At 54.0% G+C, this 20,203-nt stretch overlaps 1 protein-coding gene and 1 long non-coding RNA gene across 21 annotated transcripts in view; one reads left to right on the top strand and one right to left on the bottom strand.

The window, feature by feature from the left end:
* PRKAG2 (protein kinase AMP-activated non-catalytic subunit gamma 2) overlaps positions 1-20,203 on the top strand; it is a 299,855-nt gene that overhangs the window by 151,589 nt on the left and 128,063 nt on the right. The window contains exon 2 of one of the 20 annotated variants that reach the window (XM_081533512.1): positions 18,581-18,589. The exons of the other annotated variants lie outside the window; for them this stretch is intronic. Within the exon in view, the coding sequence (XP_081389638.1) occupies positions 18,581-18,589 (9 nt within the window). The remainder of the gene's footprint in view (positions 1-18,580; positions 18,590-20,203) is intronic. 20 annotated transcript variants of the gene reach the window in all.
* On the bottom strand, positions 319-7,108 carry LOC145523364 (uncharacterized). Its single transcript, XR_014066508.1, has 7 exons — positions 6,934-7,108; positions 6,292-6,562; positions 5,221-5,466; positions 3,406-4,198; positions 2,907-3,102; positions 2,646-2,738; positions 319-1,788 (listed from the first exon to the last, which is right to left on the bottom strand). It is a non-coding gene; the product is annotated as an uncharacterized LOC145523364 (long non-coding RNA).

Below are 20,203 nucleotides of genomic sequence, written 5' to 3'. Positions count from 1 at the left end.
GTCCTGCATCAACACCATCCCCTCTGGTTACATCCTTCATCTGAAGGCCCCCCGAGACCTCAAGCCACTCAGCCCCACCCTGGCCTCCCCGCCACATGTCTGCACTGGGGAATTGATGCCCACTTCAGTGGTGAATCTTCCTTACCTTATGATCGGGTATGTTCCAATAAACACACCGAAAGTCAAAGTGCATTTAATACTCCTAACCTACCACACCTCACAGCTTAGCCCAGCTCACCCTAAATGTGCTCAGAGCATTCACAGTAGCCAGTAGGTGGGCAGAATCCTCTAACACAGAACCTATTTTGTAATACAGTGTTGAATATCTCATGAAATTTATTGGGTGCTATACTGCAAGGGAAAAGCAGAATGGCCCTCTGGGTCCAGAAGGGTCCTCCATGTATCGTGGTTTCATCTGTTGACCGAGGGGCTGCCCTGCCCAGCATCACGAGAGAGGAGTGGACCACATAGCACTGTCCAGAAAAAGGACAAAATTCAAAACTTCAAGTACAGTTTCTACTGCGTGTGTATTGCTTTCACACCATCATGAAGTCAAAAAATCGTAAATCGAACCAGCGTTAAGTCAGAGATTGTCTCTATTCACAGCTATGTATCCAGCACTGCAGCCCATTTTAGAACATTTTTCATCACCACACGAAGAAAGCTTGGATGCCTTAGCCGGCACCCTACCCCGCAGCCCTCAGAACCACAAACCTTACTTCCCATCTCCATAGATTTCCCTCTTCTTGTCATTTCGTGTAAATGGAACCATTCTCCACGTGGCCTCAGCGACTGCCTTCTTTCACACACTTGTCACATTTTTTCACTCTTTCCCCAAGGCCAGCCTCAAAGGCAGGGCCGGTCAAGGTTGGGCATGACCAGCCAATGTCCCCCAAACTTAGCTCCCCAGGAGAAGGAGGGGTGCCAGGGAAACCAGAGTTTTCTACGAGAGCAAAGTAAGAAGGAGACCTCTCTGCCCTGCTGTTTCAGTCAGGTCTGAGTCCACACTGGTTATACTGGAAATCTAGGGATCCAAGAGATAACCAGCTAGTAAAAATAGGTATTCAAAGCTGCCAGTGCTCCAGCCGCTAGGCCTGACCATAGGACGCATGCCAGAGGGTTTTGTAACGTGGGTGATATTAACAGCGGCCAGCTCCCCACCAAGCACTCCCGCCAGCGCTTGAAGAATTCCACAAGGGCGACAGGTGGGCACGTGTAGTCAAGGGCGATGCGAGAAGGAAGGGGCGGCCCGAGAGACGGGCCTTGAAGGGGCAGCAGGGCCAGTCGGCAGAGGAGGGGAAGACTTCATGGCCCCGCCATGTGTGGTGTTTCTGCAGGGTTGCCATGGAGACCAGGGAGCCAGGAGCCCCAGAGGAATGGTCGGGCCAGACCACATCTATGAGAGCAATTGAAGCAAACACAGTTGCTTGTCAGTGACTGATGATGGGCCACCGACCTGTAGCTGGGAATACTTCACATTCGTCCACCCCCAGACAAACTCAGCTTGTTCTTAGATCTTAGAGGTTCCTGCCCCACTGTGACCAGACCCACGAGGGCAGATCGCTCTGGATGCCCACTTCCGGCCACACTCCGTGGATCGTGCAGCATGGTTGTAGTGCTGCTTCTGCCGGCACTGGCGGTCACCCTGGGTCCCTGGACAGGAGAGAGTGCCCTTGGGACCCAGGTACAAGGTCATCTCCAGCTGCATGGCCACACAACATCACTCGGCTGACCCCTGGTGCCGGCCCTGGCTTCAGCTGGTGCTCAGTCCTAAATGGGAAGCCTATCCTGAAAGAGATGAGAGGGTGGAGGGGGCAGGAAGGGGGCATTTCTGAGCCAGGGAGGCAGGATGGGGGAGGGGGTCAGTCAGAGAGATGCCAGCTCTGCAGGGCAGGGGCTGATTGGGTGTGAGGGGGAGGACAGGGCCAAGTCTGGGGCTCCATTCCTGTGCCCGGCGGGGTCAAGGCTGAGGCCTGGGGAGGCAGGAGGCCCAGGAAGGGGACAAGGAGCGGGCAGACGCCTGTCAAGGAGCCAGGCCCAGGGGGCAGCAAGGGCACACAGGGACACGGCCCCCTCGGCTGTCACCCCTGCCCGGGACACTGGGCCCTTCCAGATGCTCTGTGAGCTGTTTGTTCTCTGGCTGGTATGTTTCCAGTTGTGTCTCTTTAATGATTGGATCCTGTGCTGAGAACAATAAAAACCAGATACTGCTTCTCTTACTCTGGAAAACAGGGACCAAGATGTGGGGCAGGCTTTTCATGCGGAAGGTGACCTCAGCAAGCGGTGGGGGGGGGGGGCAGGGGGCAGAAAGAGGGAGGGGCTGCACAAGAGCATCCCCATGGTCACCAGGTGGGCTTGGAAGATGACTTCGGGGGTGTCAACCTCTGCCGCCCGCACTTCAGGGCTGGGCTCGGCTGTGGACTGAACCGCGCTGGTGGCTTCAGGGGGCCCTGTCCGCATGGGGTACTGTCCACGACAGATGCCCTGGAGTCAGAGGTGGCCCAGCGAGGGGATGCCTGCGTCCACACACCCCACCTCACCAGGAGAGGCAGCCTTGGAGGCCCTCCTCGTCCTCTTCAGCCAGTCTCTGCCCCCCTTCTGTCACCGCTGTCCCCCTCTGGACTGGGTTCCTGGATCTTGCTTACCAGCACACATCTTCTAGAGCCTGACTGAGCTTTGCTTTAAAAACGGACACTCTGAATGCTTGACTTGAGCGTGTCAGGTCTGTTCTGAGTTATCTGTTTTAGGAAAATTGTTTTCCACAAATTGCAGAAAGAACCCAGTTTGTGTGTGTGTCTCTCTCTCTCACACACACACACATACACACACACACACCCCTTTCGTTGCCTGTAGACCAGACTCCCGGCAGGCAGTGTGGGCTCACTCTGAAGGCCTGCAGCATCTACCTGTCAGATAGAACCTCCCGCTTTGGGGCTCGGGGCCTGTAACCACCAGAAAGCCTCACTCCGCCCGGCTTGAACAATAGCAATGCTTGTCTCGGGACAGGAAGGCCTGGGTGCGGCCGTGTTCTTTCTGTGTCCACTTGGTCGGCAGCTACCTTTCCTGGAGGTCACTAGTGCTGCCAGCAGCTGTGTCGCTGACCTGGGAGGAGGGGAAGGAGAAAAAGGGGGGCCCCCATCCCCCACCTGGGGATGAGGCCTGGCCTCAGCCACCCTCACCCTGGACCAGGAGGAGTTGCCAGGCCCTCCCTGACTCCCAGTTGGTCAGCCAAGCCGGCCGTCCTGGGTGGGTGCTCTGGAGCCAGGAGAGTCAGCGGAGGTGGGAGGGGGTGGGCAGTGGCCCCTAAGTGGCCCTTGGGCAGAGCAAGTCCAGCCAGCCAGAGGCACTCTGAGCGGTGGCCCAGGCTGATGCCATACCCGCTCCCGGAAGTCATCCCAAGGGTACCAGCTGTGTCACAGGCAAGGTGGAGGGCGCCCAGGAAGCCTGTGAAGCCACCCTCTGCTGCTCCCGGTGGAGACAACGCGGAGCCCCAGGCCCACGGAGGGTCTGGTCTCGAGGACATAGGTGATGGCGCGGACAGTGGGACCCGTCCTGCAGGCAGAAGCCGGCTGGGAAGCAGAGGCCTTGACATACTCGAGAAGCAGATGGAATTCAGCATGCCAGGGAGACCTCAGGTGACCTCCCAGGAAGGATAAAACGAGGGAGCGGGAGCCGGCCAAGAGCCGTGGGCAGGTCACAGTACTGACCCCAGGGGCCGAGGGGCGGGGACACGGGGTCGCGATAGCCCCAGAGGGCTGCCTGGTTCCGAGGAGGCTCCGGCCGGGGGTCGGATCGAGTCCTGCGTCCCATCCCGCAGGGTCAGGGCTCCCTCCGCGCTTGTCGCAGCCCGGAGCGGCTGGCGGGAACTGCAGAGGCTCGGCCTCTGTGTGGAGTAGGTCCGTGGTCCCCAGCAGGACTCTTGAGCCCCGCATCCTCCTGCCCTCGGTGACAGCCTGTAGGGGAAGCTGGGCCCTGGCTGAGCCCAGGGACGGGGTGCGGAGCCCTCTCTGGACTGGGGAACTCTGCCGTCTGGCACTGACTGCTCCCCTGAAGACACCGGTGGGCAGGGGTGATGTTCCAGGCGTCTCCATACCCTCCATTTCCCAAGTTCAGGGCCATCTGCTTAATAGGCCTTGGAGACTAGTCACCGAGGGGAGGGACCCGCGACGTCCCTGTGCCCGGAGACAGCAGGAGTCCCCTGTGGATGAGAAACCCCTTGGTCACCCGGTGGGCTGGGAGCTCGGAAGGCGGAGGGGAACAGGGCAGCCCTTTCAGACTCTAGCAGCTGATGCAGAAAAGAGAGAGGATGCGAGTTCTTAAACAGAGGTGTGAAGGGACGGGGTGCAGGCCTGTGCTTGGCTCGTTGGGCGAGAACTGGAGAATCCCACTGGGACGTCAGCTTTGGACTCTGTGCAAAGGGGTCCTGTTGGGCCTGACGTCAGTTGGCCTTCCTACCAGCCGGCCTAGAAATGCGATCTCCCTTGTTGAAATGGACCCCAGAATGTATTAAAGGGTATTGAGGGACTCCTCTGGCAGTCCAGTGATTAAGATGCCACACTTCTAACACGGGGAGGGGGAGTGCATATTTGATCTCTGGCCAGGGAACTAAGATCCCACATGCCACGAGGCTAAAAATAAAATAAGGTATTGAGTAGCTCACAGAATCCCCAGCATGCAAAGAGCAAGGCTAAATCTTCCCAAGAAGTGCCCAGAGCCCAAAGCGGGGACGCTGGACTCCCACACAGACCTGAACACAGATACCATGGCCCTCTGCCAGGCCCTGGGCACACCACTGCTGTGTCCTCCCCATTCCCCCCTCCAGGTTCATGTGTTAAAGCCCTAACCTTTGATGTAGCTGTATTTGAAGACAGGGCTTCCCAGATGGCTCAGTGGTAAAGAATCTGCCTGCTAAAGCAGGAGATGGGGGCTCAAACCCTGGGTGGGAAAGATCCCCTGGAGAAGAAAATGGCAACCCACCCCAGTATTCTTGCCTGGGAAATCACATGGACAGAGGAGCCTGGTGGGCTACAGTCCATGGGGTTACAAAGCATCAGACACGACTTTGTGTCTAAATGACAACAAAATTTGAAGCTAAGGCCCTTAGGAGATAATGAAGGTTAAATGAGGCTGTAGCTTGTGAACCTAATCCCATAGGGTTGGTGGCCTTATGACAAGAGGAAGAGAGAGATTTCTCTCACCAGAACTTGACCATGTTGGTACCTGATCTTGGACTCTCCAGTCTCAAGAACTGTGAGAAAATAAGGTGCTGGTGTTTCATCCACGCAGTCTGGGGTATTGTGTGAGGGCAACCCGAGCAGACTAAGTCAGCCCCCGCCATCTCTGGAAGCCAGGGGATCCTGCTCTGCAGCTAGCTCTGTGCAACTGAGCTGGGCCCAGAACATCTATCCATCATTCTGGGTCCCCCGGGAGCTGGAAAGGTAAGTCTTTGAGCCCCTTCCATCCATCCTAGAGACCAAGCAGAGAGAAGATGTAACAGATACTGGGTGGGCAAGAGAACCGACAAGCACCCTCCCAGCATCAGGGCAGTGAGTTTGAGCGAGGTCTCCAGCAAGGTTGAGACCCGAGGTTGCCCAGAGACATGGTCTCAAGATGGACGATTGGCTTTGTAGGCTATAAAACCTCCCTGTCTTCCAGCACACCAAGAACAGATCTATTTCTTGGTTCATAGAAACTATCAAGAGCTAAGGTTTTCTCATCTGTGAGGCACAGATAACAGGTACATACATGGACCAGCGTGTGTACACCAGCGCTCTACCAGCTAGGCGACAGGGGGACCCAGTCCCTTAGCTGCAGAGGGATTGCAAGGATGATACGCAACAGGACTGGAGCCCAGCCACCCTCCCCACAGACCATGAGTGAAAGAGCATTTGTGCCCTTGGATGAACATTTTCCCTCCATTCTCTTCTCTTGGAGTTTCTCCAAAAATGTTTCTTCTTACTAAATTAGAGTAAGATATTATTTCTGTCTCCCTGCAGGTGATTCAGGTCACTTTGAGTGGAGTTACGGCTGCGCCCAAATTCTTAAGCCATATAATCACAGTCTCTTGGTTAACGCTCATCGGTGGTTGATTACATCTTCTCTTTATGTTTTTCAAAACTTAACTTTATAAGGGTAACGTTGTTCCTTCTTCTGTTTCCCCAGATTCTTATGCGGCAAGTCACTGCTGCTCTAGCTTACTGCCAACACTTGTTTCTAGAAAAGCTTATAGTTGCTGAAGGCGTAACTACTGTCCTTCCCGCTACTCACCCCTGGGTCAGTATGTGCCCTCACCTGCCCCATAGAGGTTCACATCTTTGAATCAGTTGCTTGCCGCAGGTCTACATGTTTTCTGGAGTGTTTAGAAACTTTTCCTTAGGGAAAATCAGAGCACTGGCTGATAGAATCTTAGGGCTTCTCTGGTAGCTCAGCTGGTAAAGAATCCACCTGCGATGCAGGAGACTCCGGTTCACTTCTTGGGTTGGGAAGATCCCTGGAGAAGGGATAGGCTACCCACTCCAGTATTCCTGGGCTTCCCTGGTGACTCAGCTGGTAAAGAATCCGCCTGCAATGCAGGAGACCTGGGTTTGATTCCTGGGTTGGGAAGATCCCCTGGAGAAGGGAACTGTTTACCCACTCCAGTATTCTGGCCCGGAGAATTCCATGGACTGTATAGTCCATGGGGTCGCAGAGAGTCAGACATGACTGAGCTTATTAATCCCTAAACAAATAAAATAAGTAAATGTTAGTCGCTCAGTTGTGTATGACTCTTTAAGACCCCATGGACTGTGTCCCGCCAGGCACCTCTGTCCATGGAGTTCTCCAGGTGAGAATACTCAAGCGGGCTGCCATTTCCTTCTCCAGGGGATCTTCCTGACCCAGGGGAGGAACCCCCGTCTCCTGCATTGCAGGCGGATTCTTTACCGTCTGAGCCACCTGCCTTGCAAAATGAATTTCTGTGGAGCCACGTTGTAGGCTTGGTTATGTCTAAGCTTCAGTGTCCCCATCGACCCTAATGGGAACCATGGCCCCCGCCTGCCTTTGTAACTGATATGGGCAGGACTGGGCTGCGTTCAGGTCGTGCTTGCTGGGCTCTGGTGTTTTGAGCCCTGAACTCATGAGACCAGGGTTGGTGGGTTCAGTCCCCATCTGACAAGGGGGGCTTGCTCTGTCCAATCCCTGCTTGTCTGGGTCACAAAGGGGGCTGGAATGACCCGGCATTCTTACCAGACCAAGATCTCTATCTGTTGCCTTGGGAAATGTACTCAATATCCAATAGTAAACATTTCCACTTGTATTCCCCTTTGATCTCTGAGTTAAAGGACAAGAGAACCTTGGGTTTGGTGCCAGCTGTGACCACTGGGGGTTAATATCAACCTGCTTGTGTACTGTTTGTCTCTCTGTTGGTCAGTGGCCCTAAACAGAATCGGATATAGCTCATGTTTGCACCAAGAGATGGCTGGGCTTATGGGTTCAGATGAAGCCTCTCTCTTGGAATCCCTTACAAAATCTCTCTTGAAAGCCCTTACAAAATCCCCAGCTTGGTCTGCATTTTCCTTGGGGCTTGGAAGCCAAACAGAAGTGAAGGATGTTAATAATAGCATTAGGTGTTTAATGAGCATTTACTGTGTATCAGGCACTTTTCTTACACTGTTTTATTTATTCCTCACAACACCACCGTCTTATCTATATTCAGATGGAGATGTGAGCTGAGAAATAAGAGACTTGTTCAAGTTACCCAGCTGGTGAGTGGCAGAGCAGGGACCAAGGCCAGGGTTCTCTCGCCACACTTGGTAAACCCTTCTCTGTCGACGAGCATCCTCTAGGGGATAGATGGGGAAACAGATTCTTGGACTTGACCCCCTTCAATGGTGATATACTTGGTCTGGAGTCGGGTCTGGGAGTTTGCAGTCTTTAACTTTTTTATTTATTTATTTTTGGCCATGCTGGGTCTTCATTGCTGCGTGGGCTTTTCTCTAATTACGGCGAGCGAAGGCTGCTCTCTAGCTTCGGTGCACGGGCTTGCCATTGCAAGGGCTTCTCTTGTTGGAGGGCACGGGCTCTAGTGCACACAGGCTTCAGTAGTTGCAGCTTCCAGGCTCTAGAGCACAGGCTCAGTACTTGCAACGCACGGGCTTAGTTGCCCCAAGGCATGTGGGATCTTCCCAGATCAGGGATTGAACCCATAGCTCCTGCCTTGGCAGGCAGATTCTTTACCACTGAGCCACCAGAGAAGCCTGGGGATTTGCATTTTTGGAAAAGACTTCTAAGTGATTCCAATGTGGGGGTGAGAGTGACTCCTCCTGTACCATCTTCGTGAGTTGATAGTTACGGAAGGTGGCTGATGGGGAGATGGAACATCAGGATTCATGTGTTTAAATTCTTCCGCACCCAAAGGTAAAGAAACAATACTTCAGTACACACGTGCGGGAGACAGGCACTGCGGCCTTTAAAAAAAACTGCTGATTCACAGCCTGGCTTGCAAGCCAGGGGTGTGTCCTGCGAGACCAGCATTAAAGGATCCAGGCTGCCTTGGTGGAGGGATCAGGGCAAAAGACAACAAAGTCCACAGTTCCCTCCACTCCCAGAAGAGGTTTAAGGCATTTAGATTTGCCAGCCAGACTGTCTGGTTTCTGAACTGTCAGGTTCAGAGCTCTTTCTTTGCTGACCACCCTCCCCACTGCCCCACCCCCCGCCCCAACCCTCTTGAGACTTTTGCACTTGAGTCTTCCTCCTCCGGGTTCAACACTTTCTATTATCCTGCCTTGATTTAATTATCCAGCCACAGAAAGAAGAAACTGGAAACCTCTTCAGCTCCACAGAAAGGTCCCCCCAGCAGGGTGAAGAGTGTTTGCAGAGGGCGCACCCCAAGCCGCCTGCACCCCTCCTCCAAGGCGTGAACACAGAGAGGTCCCATGAATACGGCTTGCTTTGGTTGCTAGGAATCTGCTGAAAATACCCTGTACCCAAATGAGTGATAGAACATGTAAATACAGGTGGAACGAATTTGCAGGGCTAGAGCGTTTTTCTCCTCTGAATCATCAAACTGTACGGAAATCGCCACAGAATATGAAAGATTGAGGAGGAGAATGTTGTCGCATCTGCCATTGGCAGTCGGACCCCAGCTAAGCGTGTGGTTGACTCTAGTTTTAAACAGTCACTGTAAAGCCCCTTTCTAAGACTTCCCAGATGGCACTGGTGGTAAAGAACCCGCCTGCCAATTCAGGAGACACAAGAGATGAAGGTTCGATCCCTGGGTGGAGAAGATCCCCGGAGAAGGAAATGGCAACCCACTCCAGTATCCTTGCCTGGAGAATCCCTTGAACAGAGGAGCCTGGTAGGCTACAGTCCATGGGGTCGTAAAGAGTCAGACATGACTGAGCAACTCAACACACACACGAGCCCCTTTTGGGGATAGGAGCCTGATTTTCCCCAGGGCTCCCTTCCCTAGCCGGCAGCCCTAGGAACCATCTCCAGTCAGGCCAGCAGCTGTGGAGGAAGCCGGGTCTCAGGTGGCTGGTCCCACCCTGGTCTTCCTAGCTACCCATCACCTGAGAGGCAGCCGAGCCCCTGGGTGAGGCTGAACATCACCCTGGGGTGCAGCACCAGGAACCCCCAAGGCTGCTGCCAGCCCTGGGTCCCTCGAGAAAGTGGGGATTCTGGGGGAAGGGGGCGGCAGACCCAGCCAGTGGCTCTCACTCCACCAACACGTGGCCTGCGTCCCAAGTTCAGGGTCTCCACCCAGGTGAGGCAAGGAAGAGTCCTCGGATGGGAGGATTTCTAGAATGCAGACAAGAATCCACAGACAGGCCAGCAGCTCTCATAAAAATTGTGTCTGATATTTTCATCTCCTCTCAGGCACCTCAACAAGTAGTCTTCGATTTCTGTTTCAACATTTCTTGTGATGGGTTGTTTGTTCATTTAACAAAGATTTATTAACTGTCTGCAGGTTATTTACCTTCCCTGTGCCTCAGTTTCATCATCTATAAGATGGGTATAACTAGCTCATCAGTTTGGGGGATTCAATGAATTGTCTTAAAGTATTTAAATATGTTGCTCCATTGACTATCAATGTAAATATCTTCTGGAGTGCATATACTAACATTCTCAATAATTACTAACTGGGAAATTTTTTAAGTATTTGTATTTATTTATTTATTTGACTGCATCAAGTCTTAGTTGTGGCATGCAGGATCTAGCTCCTTGACCAGGGATTGAACCCCGGCCTCCTGCATTGGGAGTAGGAAGTGTTAGCCACTGAACCACCAGGGAAATTCCACTAACTGGGAAATGGGTGTTAAAATGCCATTATTATTTTTACTCTCTGGCTTGGGTTCATCCTTCTAGCCTCATGACTGCTCTTTGGGGCTCCAAGGTAAGCACTTTTCCTCCTGAAAGCCCTTTTGAAATGGAAAGTTCCTTCCCCCTACACACACACACACACACACACACATTCATTGTCACTTGTCCTGGTCCCCAGGGCCCAGAACTGAGTGTCTCTTGCCTGCTGGGCTCGGCTCAGAGCAGAGAAGTGCTATTTGCAGATCTCCCATGGGGCACTGGGTTTAATCAGTGCCCAAGACTCTGATGGCTGCCCTGGTGGCTCATGGGGAACTTGAGTTATTGGCATCACTGAGAAGGTCCCATAGATGTGGTTCTCAGCCGTTGCTGGACTAGTAACTGCACTAGTCCAGTTACTTTTTCATGCTGTTTCCTGGTAGAATTTCCTGTGGTATTCAGACTTTTCACCTCTCTTCTGCTCACTGCCAGCATTTCCTGAATAATTTTGATGGTGTTATTTAGTCACTGAGCCATGTCCGAGTCTTTTTGCGACCCCATAGACTGTATGTAGCCTGCCGGGCTCCTCTGTCCATGAAATTTCCTAGGCAAGAATACTGGTGTGTGCATGCTAAGTCGCTTCAGTTGTGTTGGACTCTTTGTGACCTTATGGATCATAACCTGCCAGGCTTCTCTGTCCATGGGATTCTCTAGGTATGAATACTGGAGTGGGTTGCCATGCTCTCCTCCAGGGGATCTTCCTGACCCGGGATCGAACTTATGTGTCTAACGTCTCCTGCGTTGACAGGAGGTACCACTGAGCCACCAGGAAAGCCCAATCTTGGTGTAAAAAGAGGGAAATGCATCCAATGGGAAGAGTGTCTTCTCACCAAGTCTGTGCAGAGGCAGAAATGTGACCCCTGTGCTACCATACGTGGACTGGATTCCTTGCCCGGCTAACTCAGTAACTTAAAATCTGTCATTGCAAATGCACTCCCCTGCTGAAAAGAGATGATCACAGATTGAAAACATTAATGCCTTTCAGAAGATAATTCTATTCTCTAATTTCTATTTGCTCAACTCTCCTTAGTGGCAGACAGGGCTCAGATCGACACAGGAGGACCCAGAAGCTATGGAACACCTCCCTGAGCAGTTTTGCCAAGGGTGAGCCTGGCTGCCAGCAGTTAATAGAACTCTGAGTGCATTAATTAGGCCTCACTGGGCCCCGTTGAAGAAAGCAAGAATAAGAACATTTGTCCTACTTCCCCTTCACAATATTGAATAGTAGTTGGCTCCATGGAGAGTGGGTAGAAAAACAAAACAACTCCAATTGAGTTTTGGAGCCAGGTAGTCCTGGGTCAAGGCCAGCTCTGGCCAGTGACCTTGAGTAAGGAATGCCATCTCTCACCACTGTGGTTTCTCAACTTTACAACACAGGGAGCACCACGCCCCGTGACAGGTGATGGCCAGGGTCTCGGCCCAGGGCGTGTTCACGGTGCCTTGCCAAGGTCGGGGCTCTGCACATTGTTCCTCCACACCCTTACCCCACCCTTTCAGGGCGTGATGAGAGTTTCCTGACTTAGTATGACCCTGCTGGCTCTTGGGGCTTCTGCGCTGGGGCCTGAGCTGCCTGGTGCAGGATGTGGGATCTTATTAATAGATCTCCAGCGAGGGGCTGGAGCCCCTGCCCTCTGCACTGGGAGTGCAGAGTCTTGATCTCTGGACCCCCGGGGAAGTCCCTGAACCTGGGCTCTGCATTGGTCCCTGGCCGGCCTCCCCGGAGCCCTCTGTGACCCCGGGCCCCGGTCCCTGGCTGGCCTTGTCCAGCCTGGCTCCTGGTCAGGGGCTCGGTCCTCTGTGTGCCCTGCGTTTCCCAGTGCGGGGTGGGGGTAGGGTGCACGGAAACCTCTTCCAGAGCCTGACCCATCCCCTGGGCTCCCAGGGGGCAGACTGGCAGGATGGGGTGGGGCGATGGAGGGATGTGCTTGTTCCGGTCACTTCTTAGCATCCCTTCCACCAGGCAGAGAACGGCTGGCCTTGGCGTGTCTATTACTGCCCGCAGAAGCAGCAGCCCCACCCCCCTTCCACCTCCGCCTCTGTCATCCCCCTCCACCTCCTCGTCCCCCTCTGCCTTCCTCACCCCTGCTCCGTCCCCACTCACTACCACCCTCTCCCCCTCCTCCATCCCCCCTCCCCCTCCTCTGTCACCCCTCTTCCTCCCTGTTCCCCCTCCACCTCCCGCAGCATTGGGGATCCTTGGGAAGCTAGCATGTGGGCTAGGGGGCATGAGTGAGTTTCTCAGAAAGTCACTCAGTGGTTCCACGAAGCAGCGGGGCTTTTCCAGCTGCTGGTCTGCACGAGGGACCCTGGACACATGGTAGCAGCAGCACCCCTGCTATACCCACCCCCCACCCCCACCCCGGGCTGCCTGCTGACCACCACCCAGGGTTGGCCCATCAAGGTCGAGTGGACACTCCATTCTCGCCCGGACAAAGCCCCTCTGGTCCGGGGAGCGTCCAAGAGAGGGGGGCTTGGTTTCAGGGACATGACCCCGTTGTTACCCAGCCCCTGCTGTGACTCCTGCTGAGCGTTCTGGGTGACTGAATGACCTCTGGCCCCTCCTGGAGATGGGGTGACTGGGGGCCAGGGGCTCCCGGCAGCTGCCAGTGGGGAGGGATCCCTCTGGGCATCCTGGGGCAGAGGCAGGGCTGGCCTGACCGCCCCACCCTACCGATAGGTGGACACCTCAGGGTATGCACTCAGCCCTTGTTCCTTGCTCTCCCAGCTGAGAGGCCGAGGGAGTCGGTGGCCTCAGGGTCCGGTCTGAGCAGCGGAAGCAATTGCCAGAGGGTAGGTTGGAGGCCACCCGTGGAGAGCATGGGCTTGAGCTGATGTTGCTGTCACAGCTAGCACCCAGGCCGGGCAGGTCTACATCTCTCTTGTGAATGCATTCCTTGGAAGCAAGTGGGGAAGGCTCCAGCCAATGACATTATGGGCCCACAGTTTGCCTTCCAGGGTGCGTCTTAGCGAAGCTCATGGTGGGCTGCTGCACATGCTCTGGCCCCTGTCATCCCCGGAGTGGCTTCCTGCGACTTGTCTTTACCGTCCACCACTGATCCTTATGGGACTGATGCTCTGGCCCTTTCAGTACCAGTTTCATGGCCTGGGGAGACTAGCGAAGGGGACTTTTTGAGAATCTCACTGATAAGAGCAATGGGCTTTCCAGGTGTCTCAGTGGTAAAGAATCCACCTGCCGGTGCAGGAGATACAGGAGATGTGGGTTCAGTCCCTGTGTGGGGAAGATCCCCTGGAGAAGGGAATGGATACCCACTCCAGTATGCTTGCCTGGAGAGTCCCATGGACAGAGAGCCTGGTGGGCTGCAGTCCCCGGGGTCACGAAGAGTCGGACATGACTGAGCACGCGCACACACCAGTCAAAGGCAGGGCCAGGTGGGAGCCTGACTTCTGGTCCAGGGCTGTGAACAGGTCCTCCGGCTCCCTCACCTCCAACTCAAAAGGCTTGGTGCTCCTTTGGTGCCTGAGGACCAGGAGGCAGGAAAGGCCAAGGACTCAGAGCCTGGATGGGGGGCCAGAGGGCATAGGTTGACTGCGGCTCTGAATCCCACCTGCTTGGCCCCTCAGGGAAGCCATGTGACCCCCCCCCATCATTTCTCAGGGGCCACAAAGCCTCCCTGGAGGGATGTGGTGAGATTAAATCAGATTAAATCTGTTTGCAAATCGCCCCAAACAATGCCTGGTATGAAGAGCCACTGAATACAAGGCTGGGGAGTTATGCTTTCCCTTCGAGGACACCATTCCAACAGCGTCTTTCTAGAACATGCATCCCTAACCATCCAGGCAGGAAAGTCCCCTTCTCACTGTAATAAAACCTGGTTTTTATTTTGGGGGGGGACTTGCTGGGTCTTGGGGTTCAATAATTGCGGCATGCAGGATTAATTGTCCCATGGCATGTAGGATATTATTTCCCCGACCAGGGATGGAACCCACGTCTCCTGCATTGGTAGGCCATGTCGACTTAAAACATCGTCACAACCTAAAAGTTGAGAGTTATGTTTTATTCAGTGGAAATTTTTAGGACTTCAAGCCCAGGAGATAGCATCTCAAGTGACCCTGAGAGAACTGCTCTGAGGAGGTGAGAGGAGGAGTCAGATTATATAGAAGTTTTGCAACAAGGGGCAGGTAATCTGAACATCAAAAGAGTATTGTTAACTAAAGGAAGTCAGATATCCCGAGTTAAGCAGTTTAGCACTTTGCTATGTATGGGAAAATGCAAGAGTCTGGGCTCACTGAAATCATTCTTTCATGTGTATATCAGCTATCCTGGGCAGGAGCCTATGTTTTTTTGCATCCTGACCACCCTTGCAGCTCCCCGTAGGGAGTGGCTGCAGCCTGCTGGCTGCTAGATCACTTCCTGAGTGCCCTTAGGGCTCACGAGCTCACGTTGGTGGTGGTGGTGGTGGTGGTGGTGGTTTAGTCGCTAAGTCATGTCCAACTCTTGTGACCCAGTGGACAGAGGAATCTGACAGGCTACAGTCCATGGGATTCTCCAGGCAAGAATACCGGAGTGGGTTGCCATTTCCTTCTCTGAGCTCACATGAGAGGGCTGCAATTGCTGATGACTGTGGCATCCTTGTTTACCATCATGTCATAGGCAGGAAATATTCCGTTCCTGTTAAGTCGATTCTCAACCACTGGACCACAGGCAAACCCCTATAATGAACCTTCTTTTCATGCCTCAGCAGCACCACTGTGAGTGGCCATGGCCGAGCCTGCTCCTGGCCTGGGTCTTCTGTGGGCAGCTCCCCTCCAACCTCCCTGGGCCCCTCTGGTTTCTGCCCCTCATACACCGCAGCCAGGACACCAGCTGGAACAGGCCAGGAGGTGGCCGGTATCAAGAGCAAACCCACAGACCTGAGGATGCGACTGCCCCAGGCCCTCTGTGGCATCGTAGCCCACCGTCATGGCTGTGGTTGCAGAAAGGTGGGGGGCCCAGGGTGTGGCTGCCAGGGAGGCCGCTAAGTCACACCCTGTCCCTGGTCCCCTACTGGTGGCCTGGGTCGTTCTCAGTGGTTTGGAGTTTGCTCTGTCGGTTGTGTCCCTGGGGGTCATCAGGAAGGCCAGACTTGTCTTGACTGGGCCTTGGTGGCTAGCAGTTGCTGGTTAGCAGGGGCTCCCATTGCCGGATCCAAACTTGTTTGGGCTGATTTCCCCTGTGATGGGGAGCTGCGGTATTCACCAGCGCTGGGTGGATACTTTGGTATCTCACCTTCCTCCAAGGAAGATGCCGTCTGTGTCTGACCTGCTGGCAAGGCGGTTCCTCGGACCTTGTTTCATCTTTACTCTGATCACTAGGGCTCAGGAGACCCAGGCTCTAGGCTTGAAGTCCTGTCCTCAGTGACGCTGATCTTGGGAATTATGGGGTGAAGCCCTGGGCTTCTCAAGTGGCGCTAGTGGTAAAGAGCCAGCCTGCTAATGCAGGAGATGTAAGAGACAAAGGTTCAATCCTTGGGTCGGGAAGATCACCTGGAGGAGGGCATGGCAACCCACTCCAACATTCTTGCCTAGAGAATCCCATGGACAAAGGAGCCTGGTGGGCTACAGTCCATAGGGTTGCAAAGAGTCAGACACAACTGAAGTGACTTGGCATGCATGCATGCGTCCTGAACCTGGTGTGTGGAGGTATCTAGTGAAGAGGCAATAGGGGAGGTGGTGTGTGAGGCAAGCCCAGTCCTGACACCCCTGTGGGCCTGGTGCTGACTTAGAGCGTGCCCTAGGGGACCAGGCAGATCCTCAGCTCTTGCTGTAACTCTAGACCAGGCCCAGAGCCTGGGCACCCAGAGCCCAAAATTGACTCGGATCCTTAGGAGCTCCAGGAGGACCTCAGATTGCTGATCTTTTGGCCCACGGGACTGTTTTCTCTCTGGGCCCTTGTAAAAACCGACCGCACCGACTCTCACATCTCCTGTCTCTGTGAAGTGCCCGTTTCCCTTCCTGCTGCCCACAGCTGCTCTATTGGCCGGGCGCAGCTGCGTCCCGTGGCCCCTTACGTAAGATCAGGAGCTGGCCTGGAAGGGACACGTGCCTGCCAAGTCAGGCTCCCAGATGGGCCGAGCTTAGGGGTCACGGACAACTCCCCCACCCTACCCCCGTCCCTCCTGGGCAGGGAGACACCGCCTCACGGGCAAGAGCACAGCGCAGTGCGAGAAAGCCGCAGAGCAACCTCTGGTGCGTTCACAAGAGCTGCTTAGGTCCCTCTGTGTATCAGCTCAGCAGCCCCCCACCACCTGTCTCCCTGAGGAGTGTCTGCCGCAGACAGCTTGGCTGTGGCAGGAACTGCACCTGATGGTCCCCAGGGCCAGCACCCCGTGATGGACGGTCCCCAGGGCCAGTGTCCCGTGATGGATGGTGCTGGCGGACGATGCCGCTGTGTTCAGTCTGCTGGATTAATCCTGTGGGGCTCAGTGCTGGACAGCCAACTTTACCGGCAGGATCAACTTCGGGTTCATCTCTGTGTGTGTGCGTGTGTGCGAGCTTGTGTTTTATGACCAGGGTGAGCAAAGGGAACAAATGCAATAATCCTTTGTTTTCTTGGTGTTACTTAAAAGGAAGTGGGCTCTTCTCTTATCAGTGGGAATGAAAAGGCAACCTGCCATCCTCCTCGGACTCTGATACCCGAGCTTGATAACACAGCATTTCATCCAGTGTTTCAGATGCCAGGGCCTCTGGTCAGGGCGGCTGAAAGTTCAGCCCAATTGCTTTTACATCTTATCAGAACCTTGAGAAAGTCTCTTTAGCCTGCTCGTCATCAGAAATGCGTTTGGCGTTTGGCTGTCAGTTCAGCCGTGTATCTGACAGGAGATAGTGGTTGATACTCAAAAAAAAAAAGAAAGCTCTCATTCAGCTCAGGGTTTTCTGTTTCCTGCGGCTGAGGCTGCCAGGGGAGGCCTGTTGAGCACTAACTTTTGGAGACGTGCTCCACCCGCTGGGTCCAACGTTTGGAGTTGTCAGACTTGGGTTCAAAAGCTGCTCCCCACCACGTCCCAGCCCTACTTCTGCTGTGCTTGTCTGCCTGCCAGCATCTCTCTCTCTCTCTCTAGCTCTGTCTCTCCTCTCTCTCTCTCTCTGTCTTTCTTTTCTCTCTCTCTTTCACTCTCACTACTCCTCTCTCTCTCTCTTTCTTTCTCTGTCTGTCTCTCTCTCTCTGTCTCTCCTTCTCTCTCTGTCTCTTCTTCTCTGTCTTCCTGTCTCTCTCTCTCTGCAAGCCTCGGCACCCCTGCATACAGAGGGATAACTTCCTCCCTCACAGGTGGTGCTGGGCTCCCTTAGATGCGATCTGTAGCCCAGCACGTTGCAGAAGTTCCACAAATGCTCCAATGCTAGTCTCCTCCTCACGTCTCTCCTGGGAGATTATTGTGTGTGAATAAAAACCTCAGATAAAGGCAAGCAGAACCCCCAGTGAACGTGCACGTGCCTTTGGTGAACACGTGTATGCCGTTCAGATGATGTTATTCATCATTGTCCCAACGTAGAGACTCCGTGGGTTCCCAGAGCAGTCAGGATGGTGAAGGTGCTGCAGTGAGCTCAAGGATGGAGCATCCTGCAGCCATGTGTGGCGAGTGTGGTGCACGCATTGCACAAACAACGTGAGGAAGAGGAGCCTGGTGTCAAAGAACATAGACACAACAGGCAGGACTCCTGGATGATGTTCGAATCAATCTGGGGATCACTTTTGGAGGTGGGTGGTGCCTCCGAGGAACTCCTGGGAGTCAGTACTGTTCTTCACCTTACCTGAGAGCTGCTTCAGTTTGTGCCAATTCGTTCAGTTGTTTGCTCAAAACTGGTGCATTTTTCTCTATTGTTGCTCAGTCACCAAGTCATGTCTGACTCTTTGCAACCCCATGGACTGCAGCACACCAGGCTCCCCCGTCCTTCACTGTCTCCCAGAGTTTGCTCAAATTCATGTCCATTGAGTCAGTGATGCCCTCCGACCATCTCATCCTCTGTCGTCCCCTTCTCCTCCTGCCCTCAATCTTTCCCAGCATCAGAGTCTTTGCCAATGAGTTGGCTCTTCGCATCAGGTGGCCAAGGTATCGGAGCTTCAGCATCAGTGCTTTTCTGTATTAGGCGCCAATAAAGCATTTCTCAAACCACGAGCAGCAAGATGCTGGGGGAGGAAGGACACTATCGAGTTCATTTCATTGATAATACAGTCAGAGGAGAGTCGGGGAGCCGTGGAGATGTGAGGCCCGACCCGGGAGCGGAATTGCTGCTGTTCAGGAAAGAGATGCGAGTGGTGTTGAGGGAGTGCTGATTCACTTGCCCGTCAGTAATGTAAGTTTGAAAGTCACCAGAAGAGCAGGCGGGGGAGCTCTGTGAACAGACTTTCTTGCTGAGAGAAGCTGCAGAGCATTATTCATGATGGCAGAGAAGAGCCATCTTTTCCCTTCCCCTTCTGTGCCTCTGGGCCCCGCTGATGAGTGAGTCAGGGAACTCAAAATGGCATTAAAGGAGGATGAGCGGCTCTCAGCCTCTGAAACGGGCTGGAAGGGAGGGTGGGGTGGGCGGGGACTTTCTGCCTGGTGTTCCATTCCTTCATTTCCCTTTCTCTTTCCCTTTGGGCAAAGCGGTGTGTGCTGCACTGGAGGGAGAGGTGAGCGGTGCTCAGGACGTGTGAAAGCTCGGAGGCCAAGTTGTGCCTTTGGCAGCTTGGCCTCAACCTTACTCTGTCCCAGTTTTCCGGCTGTAACCTCTAGCTTCTGGCCTTGGGGGGCTCTCCAGCAGCCCTAAACTTGGGCCCCTCCCAGGATACCTCTGGTCTCTGGTCCTCCCCTCCTTGGTGTCTTCCTACTCCCCCGGTCACGCCCCTCAGGCCTTCGCATGATCATTATTAATTCATCCTGCTGTCTTATTCAGGGCTTCCCTGGTAGCTCAGTTGGTAAAGAATCCGCCTGCAATGCAGGAGACCCCAGTTCAATTCCTGGGTCAGGAAGACCCACTGGAAAAGGGATAGGCTACCCCCTCCAGTATTCCTGGGCTTTCCTGGTGGCTCAGCTGGTAAAGAATCTGCCTGCAATGCAGGAGACCTGGGTTCGATCCCCGGGTTGGGAAGATCCCCTAGAGAAGGGAAAGGCTACCCACTCCAGTCCTCTGGTCTGGGGAATTCCACGGACTGTATAGTCCATGGGGTTGCAAAGAGTCGGACACGACTGAGTGACTCTCACTTCACTCGCTGTCTTATTTATCTCTTTGGCTGTGCTGGGTCTTAGTTGCAGCATGTGGTCTCTAGTTCCCCAACCCAGGGATCGAACCTGGGCCCTCCCACACTGGGAGCTCAGAGTCTCAGCCACTGAACCACCAGGGAAGTCCCCCGTGCTGCCGTCTTATTAGCCAACAATGTGGATATTTTAACTCGGGGGTTCTTGGGACCGTGAATGCTCCATCCTAAGGACTACGCTACTAGCAGGTGATTGATGAACTTGAGAGTTGCATTTGTCTGGGCACAGAGTGGATATGGCGTGCCCTTGACAGGCTCACTTGCAGATGAGGAGAGAAATCAAACCTACAGAAAGATAAGTTATTAATAGATGGGGATGACTCCCTCCCTTTTGAAGGACCGGGACTGGGGGTAGTGGGAAGATGGAAGACGAGCTTGGGCTCACTCCACAAAGTTGACTTTTTCTGAAAATTGAACCATTGATCTTTGCTTCTGTCTTAAAAAGGCATGCAGTGGAACAGCACCGTCCAGTAGAACTGTGTATAGAGACGGAAGTGTCCCGTATCTGTGCTGTCCAGTGTGGTAGCCAGGAGCCACGCGTGGCCAGGGAGCACCAGCAATATGGACAGGGTTGCTGTAACAAGACCGCCAACCAGGCGGCTTAAAGCAATAGACATTTCTCTCTCGGTTCTG

This window comes from Giraffa tippelskirchi, chromosome 10, assembly GCF_054371585.1.
Source record: "Giraffa tippelskirchi isolate mGirTip1 chromosome 10, T2T-mGirTip1v1.2.pri, whole genome shotgun sequence".
NCBI lineage: Eukaryota > Metazoa > Chordata > Mammalia > Artiodactyla > Giraffidae > Giraffa > Giraffa tippelskirchi.
The sequence above is the reverse complement of the archived record's forward strand: the minus strand, read 5'-3'. Positions and strand labels throughout refer to the sequence as shown.